Genomic DNA, 11,511 nt, shown 5'->3' with positions numbered 1-11,511 from the left:
TAACTTCTGAACAGTTTTGTATTTAAAATGTTTGATTTCTAATGAGAAAGGCTTTTTCCAGTCTACTATACACGAGAATTAAAACATCTTTTGCTCACATCCAAGAAGGAAAACTACAGAATGCGCAGAAGTAGCTGTTCCAGGTTTTGTTCTTGTGATCAAAGCTTTTTCTCCGCCCTCCCTCATTTCTTTTATTGGTGAAAGCATGTTCAGCATGGATTTTAAACTACTCTTTAAAGAGCAACTATTCCATGCATATTTATTGTAGTGTCACACAGAAATGATATGTATGTACAGATTTGAGTCAAGTGATTACTGTTCATTGCAGCTCCAATGGCAATTAGATTTATTCATATTTTCCATATATCATCCAGTCGCCTTATATGTCCATCTTTGCCTCTCCTTATCCTCACTACAGCTTTCGGCACTGTTAAGTAGAAATACACGTTTGGGGTTGTAATTTAGCCGAAGCAGGCAAGCTGTGAATCATACTTATTTGGAAAATTTTCACTGGTCCTGAGTGCTAGAGGGATGAACTCTGTAGGTCTCTTACTTCCATCATTTTAGCTGTGTGCCGTGACAGTACTTAGGCAAAAACTCTCGGTGATTTGAGAAAGCCCTGGCTTTTTGGATGTACAAATGATCATCGCTCATCCTGCCGCTTTGAAACGCAGTAGATATTTTTCACTAACACGGTGAGTTTAGGATCGGTTCCCGTGTCAATGCAGTGAGCTCCAGGGAAGAAGAAAACATCCTGTGAAATGAATGTATAATATCAATAAGTCATGCGCATTTTTCTGTGTACCACTTTCTAGCCAGCTAAGTGCAGAGTGTCAGTTCCTCCCCTGCGGAGCTGCTGAATGAGCTATGGGATCGGTAAATAGTACCAGATGGAAAGGGTTAGAACCTGGAATCCTCTCTCTATCCCTGAGTAGGTGCAGCTTGGGCAGCCAAGAAAATTCTTTCCCCCCTACTGTCCTTCTAAAACTTCCAACTGCTGCCTGGAGATGAACATCTGAAGGGTGAGAATACATTGCTTCTATTCCGTTACTCAGTTCTGGCAGGACATCACTGGGATTTGGGGGGCATGGGATTGGTGTAGTCAAGAAACAAGTCTTTCCAGGAAGTCCTGTGTGAAGCAAACAGAGCAGCAGTGGTACAGGTTACCTTCTGCAAAACAGCAGTTTGTCGGCTTGCAGCCTCCTGAACTTTGCCAAGGTGGTTTCTGCACTTTTGGATGTGCTTGGAAACAGGATTTAAGGCCAACTGTCCTCTGCATTATGTTCAAACATCAGTGACCAGGGGCTGGCTGAGTGGCTGCGTGCCATCCAGTCCGTACAGTGTCTGCTCCTGTTGGAATGAATTCCTTCGGAGCTGTTACCCAGCTGGCTGGGTTAGGTAGCCCCTTATGGTAATCATTAACTCAGCCTCTTGGATCTCGAGTGCTCTCCGAATCCAGTGGGTAGAATCCAGGTGGCTTTTCAGACCCAGACTGCAGAACTTGGGGGTGAGGGGCTGAAGTTCCCGTGTCTTTAGACTGGTGTGAGGATCCCCAGTCTCTCAGAGCTCCACACACTCTGCGGTCCAGTGAACAGATCCCCAGCGCAGATTCTCCTGGGACTGCAGCTAGACCTGTGCCTTGTGAAGTGGTTTTTAACGTACGCATGCACACACGTAGGTTAGTCTCTATGGTTAATTGAGGAGGCAACAAACACCTCAAGCACTTTATGTTTTGTATCAGAGCTCTTGTCACCTTTGGGGGTTGGTCCCATGGAGATCCAGTCTGTCTTGTCTTTGTTCCTGCTTCTGATTCCTCTGGTTCTGTCAGCACCCTGTCCGTTCTTGCTTGATAGCCTTTTCCTTTTGAAAGCAAGGCCTGGCACTTTTCGTCCCTTCCCATCTTGGGATTTTCCATCGTGCCAGTTATTGAACAGGGCTGTTGCCTCACAGCCACTAAAGGTCAGCAGTTCTGCTTGCTGCTGCGCGTGACCATATGGGACGTTACCTCTGCTGCAGTCTGGGTGAGGCTCTTGGATGGCTGATAGTGTTTTTTCAGATATGCAGATAGGATTTGTCTTCTGCCATGAAAAAGGAGTTTTAGGTGCATTGAAGATTGTAGACAAGATTTGGCACGTCAGTGAAAACATTGGTGTAATAGTGTAACAACAGATAAAAATGAAGGAATAGATTGACCTGATTATAGACGTGTTCTGTACTCACGTACATGAAGATGCAGGCAGCTTTCCTCAAGTATGTTTTAAGCATGTACATCTATGCCCTTAAAATGACAAAACAAGTCACATTTAAGTCACATTTATAAAGGACTGTATTTTCCTTGCTATATATACTTGATGACTTGTACGGGGCATCTGAATGCATTCTACTGAAATATTTCGGTAGCTTAGTAAGGCATACAATGAAACCGTAGCGTAAAACTCTGCTCCAGCAACAGCGTATTTCAGATTGTTTATGGGGAGGTCGAAGAGCTGATCTGTTCTGGTTTTTTGAAGTAATGGAACGTATTGATTTAATTAAAATAAATAATATGAGGGAACAATAAGAGGTTTAAGTTATTAGGCATTCAAGATTTTTATGTTAGTTCAAAACTAAAAATCAGTATTTCTGTTTAGAGGATAATCGATGCTCTAGAGGAAGAGAAGCAGTTCCTGACCACGTCAATCACAGACTACCTGAAGGACTATCAAGAACTGCTGCAGGTGAAAGCAGGACTCATCCTGGAAATTGAAACCTACAGGTAAGAACGTACACACTCAGTTGTCTAATCGTTGTATAATTTAAGCCCTCTTCTGTAGATACGTGAGCCCCATTCATTCTCTCTTCAGCATTTAAAATGCAGGCAGCTACTTTTAGAGTCTCAGTACATACAAGACCCCTTGTATGTACTGGAGTTTATTAGGGTGAATGGATCACTAACACCAGTTTTTAGCTCACTGTTGGCTTGTTCTGTGACATGGGCCACCACGCTATTCTGTGCTTGACTGCGCTGCCTGTGAAGGAAAGATAACGCCCTTTCCGAAGGCTGCTGATACTTGAGTTGTCTGAGCTCTCTGGGGAAACTGTAAGAAGAGTTAAATACCGTTATTCATTAGTAACACTGGTAAGAATTACCACGGGCAGGGATGACTGGAATTTGATAGCTCGAGCAAAACTATCTCTGGTAGTTATTCATTCTGTTCCTCTGTCTCCAGAACAACATGTTGGAGAAGCCAATAAAATCCATAGGAATCCTGTTAACTTTGTACAAATACAGTGACTTGTAAGAAACCGTCTTAGTCCTAGTCAAGTGGATATCAGACTGACGTGAACTGTTGTCGCAGTGTTTGATTACAAGCTGAGGACCCATATCCCTAAATTGCAATCAGTAAAGCATGTAGTTGCCAATGTGTCATATGTTCTAGGGCACATTTTGGGGTTTAAGTATGTTGGTTAGTGCCCACCTGCAGCATCGAGATTAGTGAGTTCCCCATTCATGTTTCAGTCGTAGAAGAAGTGGGAAAATAACAGAAAAGTCTGTTAGTTTAAATCCTGGCTTTGGTTTGTTATGGAAACATGTTTGGATCAAGTGCGAGGTATCGGCAAACAACGTCTCAGCTACAGAATCTTCAGTAGTGTATAGCTCTCTACCACCACTTAGTAGCAGTGGGGTTGAGAAGCCAGAGGAATTTTCCTGTCTGGAGAATCGTGATGTATCAGCTGGCACATGGCATAAAAGCAATTCGGAAGGAAAGAAAAACTAATCCAAACCAAAACCTATGATCTGGAGGAAGATCCTACCTTATTGTAAAGATCATGGTTTTTTCTACAACTGGCACAATATTTTCCATAACTTTCACTGAGGTATAGATAGATCTTCAAATCCAGAGAAGTGCAGTTCTTATCGAACAAAGTAATAATTTGTAAAAAATTTAATGTCAGCCTACTTTTGTATTCTTTTTAAGGAGTATGCTGCAGTCGTTAGCTTGTCTGTACTGTGTGCGTTGTTCGTGTTCAACCTGTGTAAACAGACAGTGGTATTACCAGTCATCTCTGATAGACACTTCTGTGACCTAAAGTGTTAATGCTTTGTTCTAAGTGTGTAACAACGTTGCCATGAACCAATAATAAGCACCTAAGTCTGGATAAAGATGGGTCCATCTGCACTATGGGTGAAATGTGTAGACTAAAGCAATCCACTGATAAATACGGAATTTAATTGTGGTTGCATAATTGAAAACATGAGAAACTTGAAAGAGTAGCTTCTGAGTAGCTGGACAACGGAGTAGAGAGCAAAGGATATCTGCAGGCCACCAAAGAGCAAAACCGTTCTGTTCCAGATGCCTTGAGTATTGTGGGCTATGAGGTGCAGAGCAAGGCTGGCGTCTGCACGAGATGGAATCGCAAGCAGTGTGTGACTGTTACTGGGACAAGTAATTTGCAGTCAGTTGGTGAGCAACAGTACCTGGGTACTTGTTGGTGGATCCCTGTGGGTTCCCTGTGATCCCTGGAAGGCCAGCGGTGTCTGGAGCTTTACCAGTGGAAGAGGAGCTGTGGGTACGGTGGCTGGTTGTCATCCTTACCTGTGTGGGTTAATTCTGTTAACTTTCTTACAACATACAATTCTTCTGAATTTAACCCTGCCTCTGATGTTGACTTTTACTGTTGTCACTTAAACTTTCTCCCTCAGTTTATTCATCTGCAAAATGGGATTAGCACTTTCACAATAACAGAATTACCAGAATTGTTTTGATGATTAGTATTCATCCGGAAGTGGGAATTATAATGCCCAGATATTTAGTTGTTTGGACTCGCTCTTAGTTAATAAACCATCAGTGCTTCTGCTCTGTAAAACCTTGTCAGCTCATTACATTCTCGAGCTTCTCCAGAGGTCGTATTGCTGATTATCTGAGCATTATTGGTTTGTCTAAGGAGTCTCTGCCCTCCTTAATGGAAGGAGAACAATTCAGCATCACCCGCAGTGTGTGCGTGTTGTCCAGTTAAGAAGCTTCTTAACCTGCAGGGTTCCTTCATCTGATTGTAGTGAATGCACCTTGCGTCACTGATTGCGTTGGCTAGGCAGACTTCAGTGGACAAAGGAGTATCTACCTTCTGAAAAAGACCTGCACGTGAAAACAGAAATTGGCCTGGCTACAGATCAGGAAACGTGCTACCTAATGCCTGCAAACAGAATTATTGTAAAATAACAGAAGCTGAAAAGTGATTGCTCTGATTTGTGTTTCTGCATTTATGCAGTTGTACCTATTCCTCTTTTCTTCTTTTTCTCCTTCACCTAAGAAAAAATTGCCTTCCCTGCTGTATGCCTTGGCAGCAGAGCTGTGGGAGGGAAGCAGTGTGGATCCAGTTAGTAAGCTGTCTAGTGAGAGGCTTCTGGACAGCTCACCCATGTGCGTTTTCAAATCCCATTCATCTCCCAGGTCTTTTTATCTGTGACAACCAGGGCGTGTGAAGCCATGTTTTCACGAAGGACACTGGCATATGCCCTTGCTTGTGCATATTGGAAATGAAAGGCACCTATTCACACTTAGTTCAACATCCTGAACTCTCCACTGAGAAGTTTCCATGATGGTCTTGGCACCTCCTCTCCTGCTGGCATTATAGGTTAAGGGTGTGTCATTTATGCAGTTGTACCTATTCCTCTTTTCTTCTTTTTCTCCTTCACCTAAGAAAAAATTGCCTTCCCTGCTGTATGCCTTGGCAGCAGAGCTGTGGGAGGGAAGCAGTGTGGATCCAGTTAGTAAGCTGTCTAGTGAGAGGCTTCTGGACAGCTCACCCATGTGCGTTTTCAAATCCCATTCATCTCCCAGGTCTTTTTATCTGTGACAACCAGGGCGTGTGAAGCCATGTTTTCACGAAGGACACTGGCATATGCCCTTGCTTGTGCATATTGGAAATGAAAGTCACCTATTCACACTTAGTTCAACATCCTGAACTCTCCACTGAGAAGTTTCCATGATGGTCTTGGCACCTCCTCTCCTGCTGGCATTATAGGTTAAGGGTGTGTTTTCTGGTCTGCTTCTTGGAGCTTTCTTTGTACCTCCCATCCGGTATTTTCTCTTTGTTGTACAACTCCTACAGGTCCCATTTTAAAGCCAGGTCTTTCCGTTAGTCAACATTGCTCCTGGGCTGGCAAGAAGGATCATTGTTGCAAGGAGCACCCTTCCCCAAGGACCAAGTGTATTTCCTCTCTGATTCTGCTCACGCTTCCTGCTCTGGGAGCTGAGGCTCACTCAGGAACTGAAATTTGTGCCATATGTTGCTTTATGACGTTAAACCTCATGGGATTCTTCACTCCCAATCCTTTGTCATCACCGTTGAAGTAAATATTTATGAAGTGTCTTGCAGTTTTGGAACCCTGCAAAACCAGAACTACTTACTGTGCTTAAATTTAATTTCCAGAGAGAAATGGTGAATTTTTGAGTGCACAAGAGTTGACTTTGAAAGGAGATAGAGAATCTGCCTAGAATCAGAACTATTATCAAGCCTTTCTCCTCAGCTATCAGAAGCTTCTTCTCTTCAGATACCAGAGGCTGCCCAGAGCCTCTGCCATAGGTTAAGCAGGTTTTCTGCCCTCTCTAAAATAAGTTGTTGAAGGGCAAAGGATTTAACTGTGAAATCCTGGTGTCGTGCAAGTGTTCTGTTCTAGGTTACTCCCCTGCATTTTGAAGCAGTGGAAGCTACAGAGCTTTTTCTTTCTTTCTTTCTTTCTTTCTCTTTTTTGTCGTGGTCATTGTCAGGACCTCCTAATGCCCTTGGTAGGAATACTTCCCAGTCCTCCTTTGGCTGGTTTCCTCCATCAGCACTTCTGACCCTTTCCATGCCTTCCTCTCAAGAAATCCTCACCAGCATTATGGCCTCTTCAGCTACTCTCCACAGCTTTTTCACTCAGTTTCATTGTTTCCTGTTTCCAATTTGTAACATCTAACCTGTCCTATTCCTGTATTTGTTCTACTTTGAGAACATTCTGAGTTTTCTACACTCAGGGAATTTAACACACAGTCAGTTCCCTGCTGTTTTTCATACAGTCCTTGTCCTGCCATCCCATCATGGGGAAGACATGTGGAGTGGCCTTTACCCCAGAAGTGCTTCCTCCATTCCACCTCCCACAGAGGTGTGGCGTTTGGTTTTTTTCTTGTAACTCCTTACCAAATGCCCAGATTAGAGAGGATGAATTCTTATAGCCTGCTCACTAATGCCCCCATCCGAAATTTTGGGTTTCTGTAGCTGAAACAAAGTCACCGCTGTTGCGAATTACCACGATAACATTTGCGCTGCATCCTTTTGTTCTTCGGTAACTCCTTTCTCCCCACCCCAACCGGTTTATCTAATCCACCTGCTTTCATGGGCTAGTTGTTCCTGTTGTCAGCCAGCACTCTGCGGGGCTTCAGGCTTCAGCGACCAGCGTGTTGCTGGGAACGTTAGATAAATGACGTTAATAATGAGATGAGTTAAAGCTGGCTTAAACTAAGCATTAACACAATGTGTGTCTGTGTCATTTGGGATCTGATTTCCAGGAAGTAGCTGACATGGTTGTTTTTCAGCAGTGCTGCTTGGAGGGATGTTTTTTTGTTATTATTGTGAACACTGAAGAGTTCTTACAGTTGAGGTTAATAACCTATCCTTTAGGTAGTGCAAGTTAAGTTTAAAAGCAGTCTTTGCATGAAAAAGTTATGGTTTAAATGGTTAGTGTTAGGAAAGGATGCAGAGGAACAGAGAAGGAAAATGACTTGTGGAAACTGAAGCTGTGGTCAAGCTGAGGAACGTGACCTGAGTTTGCTGGCTCCCAAACCAGTGCTCAGGACATTACACCAGGGTTCCTCAAGCCAAAGCCAGTCAAACATTTTCTTCTTTATCTGATAAGCTTGAGGACATAGGTGCTCTGAACTGTGTACAGTAAAACACCGATTCGCTGTCCAGTTTCACAGAGCTCTCATGAAGCTTTGCCTTTCATTTTCAGCAGTAATACTTCACATCCAGCTTTCCTGTGGGCTCTTGCCCTTTGCCATATACAGTTACCTCTCTGAGCTTATTTTTAGTGACTTCATACGTTGCTGCAGCAACTGAACAACTGTTGTTTTAACAGGAGCCAGAAATCCTTAGTCAAACTAGCCACATTCCTAATTTCCTTCGTCATGGTTAACGCTTTCAGGGCCAGCTCCTTGATACGTTTTCTGCAATGTCACTACCAACTTCTCTAGCGCGTGTCTATCAGAGCCGTTTCTTTGGTACTCCCTAGGTGTATCAGATCAGGTGTTTGGTCTTGGGAATATTCTCTGTTTGTGTTGAAGTCATCTAATCCCTATAAAGCCTCTGACATCGAGGAAGAGAAATTGCTTTTGCTTTGTGTTTTTGGCTAACAGAATAGAAGTGAAGGTGTCCATCTGAGCCTGCTCTAGGAGGATAGGGACCTGAAATACGTTAGGTAATTCTAACCTGGCTTTTCTTCTGAACCTAGGCAAATCCATGATTGAAAAGAAAACATTACTAATAATGTTTTGCTGGTATAGCATTGTCCTACTGAATCTAGAGGCAGACAGAAACCAAAAGCAGCATAAAATGTCCAAAGAGATCAGTCACATGAAGTGTGAAATGTAAAGTTGCCATTTAAAATGCCTGTTTTGTTAATTCTGACAGAAATGCCCAGCAAGTGTGTTTATACCAGAATAGTGAATTGCTTTCGACTCCCCCGTAGGGAGTCAGGAGTCTTGGCTATCATCATCCTCCAGCCTGACTCTTGACAACTTCCACGTTGCAGCTGTAGGTTATCAGTACAAAACATCTGGCATTTCCAACTCTGCCAGTGATGAAGCGGGCATCTCGCTAGTCAAGGTGGCTATAACCCCACCGCAGTTACCCTACGGGTCATAGCACTCCGTTGCGTGCTGAAAGAACTTGCTGTAGAATTTCTAGGCTGTTGCACCAGAGTGCTGCAGTTGAGCACATTTTTGGGAGGTGACGTAGCTCGTGGACCTGTAAAAGTAGAAAAGGGACAAACTGCTTCTTTTTTTTTCTTTTTTGAAATCGGCTAGATATGTTCTATGCCAGACAGTGCAAGTGTGTAGACAGCAGGAGGGAAGGAAAGCACACAAAGATTTCCAAAGAATTTATCAGGAATTCAGAGACTCAGTCTTACTGAATAACCATCTCCAAAACTAGGACTGAGTAAGATCACCCTAATGTTTACTTCTTGTTTTAATTTTTTAGAGCAATTGCCCCTCAGTTGTGCTAATCTCTATGGGAAATGTATCTCCGGAGTATTTTCCACCACTGCTATTATAGAGTCAGGCAAAAAGAGTGAATGGAAGGCTGAGGAACAGAGGGAACAAACAGATGTCATTAAAAGAAGCCATGAGGTTTCTGTCACAAAGAATTTTTCCTAGTCCTTTGTGGTAAAATGTGTTGTGCTGATTTCTGATTAAATGGAAACTACAAATAGTTTCTTTAATACTCTAAGTTGTTTCCTCCAGCACTAGCCAGTGTTTGGCAGTAGAAGTAACACTTTCCTTCAATTTTCATTTGAAGAGGATAGAACTTACAGATCTGGCTATAACTGTTCTCTCATATATCCCACCTCAACCCCACCTTTAGTACCCTGTTACCAGCAGGGGAAACTCCTCCCTGTTTGCTTACAAATATTTTCATTTTTGCCTTTGCTTCATAAAACATCTCCATGTGTTTCTCTGAGAGCTTTACTGACTATCTCTGAAGTTTTGTGTGGCTTTGCTTTTTCCTAACTCTGTTACAAGGTCATCATTCTGGAAAAAATTCCATAGTGGAGATCAGTGGATCTTGTGCACGCCAGGAAGCAGTCTCTTGGCGAATGTGGAAGATTTGGTCTAAACCTCTGCTGTGTCTGCTGCTGTCTTCTACTGTAAGGTTACTGCGTTGTTCTCATTAACTGGACTGCAAACTGAGTGTGGAAGATGTTAAGAAATAAATATACAGGGTGTGAAAAACACTCGGGGTCTGACCCAACCACTGAATAATTGTTTCGGTTTCTAAGACTTATAAATGTTAAATATTTTTGGTTATTCTTCCCAATATTTTAATGGAATGCTTTTTTCATGTGTTTTTCAGAGCTTTGTTAGAGGGGAAGAGCAACCAGTGGATTATATGGAGAGACCAGCATGCAGGGAAACTGACTCAAGGTAGAAAATTAGTATTAAAAAATGAATGTCGGATGAAATTAAATATAACTGGAAAGTATTGGGTTATAGTGTTCTTGAAGAATACTTTTTACAAGTGTATTGCAAAGTGAATATTGAATTGGTTTTGCATGTTTCTATTTTAAATCAATGTAGTGCCATTCTATATGAACTAGTTTATAAAACTAGTTTATAAAACGTGACTCAAGTGGAGAAGGTAAGTAGAGAGAGTGATGTTTCATAGCTCTAGTAGTGCAAGAACTTTTGGATGCCCACAGGTCTTAAGAGAGTTTTGAAGTACAAAGCAAGAGGTATTAAACAAAAGATGTAGTTAAAACCATAGAGGCATCATCATGAGGCATTGTGAGTGTTAAAAAATGTACATGGGTTGAAAGAGAAATTTTATCAGACTAATGAAAGAAAAATGAAAGACTTACTAAACATAAAGATACCATTTCTATCTTAGGAGCTGCAAATCCCTGGAGGCTGTGAGAGTGTGCCAGGGAAGTATCACTATTTACCTGCCCTGTTCTTAGACCCTTCCCTGTGTATCTACGGTTGGTCGCTGTAAACAGGATACTAGATAAGATGGACCTTCGATCTGACTGCGATGGCCATAGTTATCAATACAGGATTAGTCTCGATGATACTGCTGAGTCTAACCACGTGTAGACTTAAAATCATCAGATTATCCTAGGCGGTAGTCCCAGAAGAGATTTGGAAGTCTGCGGTAGTAAATTCGACGCTGAAAGGCTCTCAGTGAATTGCCTGTGCTGCTAGATGGTTAGCACTGTCCCAGGCACGGTTTTGATCTGGACCAGCCAGTACTTTTGCAGGCATTGCTCAGGCATATTCAGTGGGTGCCACAGACCAGGAATGCTACCAGAAGTCAGAGGAGATGTGTCTACCTTTTTAGGAGTAGGAGATTTGAGTTGTGCAGTGCTGGTTGGTCCTAGAGCCAGACAGTGATCCCTGGAACATTTTATTAAATTGTATAGCTATAGCCTACAAGGTTCTATATTCCTTTTCCTTGTTGTATCCTGTGGCTCTGAAGGGTTGCGTTTGTGTTTTCAGTTTCCAGTATGTGGTAGCAGGTATGCCATTAATTCTCAATAGGAACTGAGAAACTTCAGGTCACTTGGGCTAATGAAGCAAAAAGTCAAGCCTGGGATACTAGCATACACAGGACGTTGTAATGTAAATGAATATTAATATACACATGAAAGGTTGTCATTCTTAATAATACCCTGTAGCTCACAACAGGTAAAATCAGCATCTTAGTAAAAAGTTCACCTTTCAGTTTTAATATAATTTATGCATAGATTTAATTATCATGCAAAACCTTCAGGAA

At 42.4% G+C, this 11,511-nt stretch overlaps 1 protein-coding gene across 1 annotated transcript in view; it reads left to right on the top strand.

Moving 5' to 3' along the window:
- Positions 1-2,630: 2,630 nt before the first annotated feature.
- SYNM (synemin, intermediate filament protein) overlaps positions 2,631-11,511 on the top strand; it is a gene marked incomplete at its 5' end in the record, with an annotated part of 12,869 nt that continues 3,988 nt past the window's right edge. Inside the window, 2 exons of the mRNA XM_010145306.1 lie at positions 2,631-2,755; positions 10,093-10,163. Coding sequence (XP_010143608.1) covers positions 2,631-2,755; positions 10,093-10,163 — 196 coding nt within the window. The remainder of the gene's footprint in view (positions 2,756-10,092; positions 10,164-11,511) is intronic.

The sequence above is a fragment of the Buceros rhinoceros genome, unplaced genomic scaffold, assembly GCF_000710305.1.
Source record: "Buceros rhinoceros silvestris isolate BGI_N320 unplaced genomic scaffold, ASM71030v1 scaffold7411, whole genome shotgun sequence".
NCBI lineage: Eukaryota > Metazoa > Chordata > Aves > Bucerotiformes > Bucerotidae > Buceros > Buceros rhinoceros.
The sequence above is the reverse complement of the archived record's forward strand: the minus strand, read 5'-3'. Positions and strand labels throughout refer to the sequence as shown.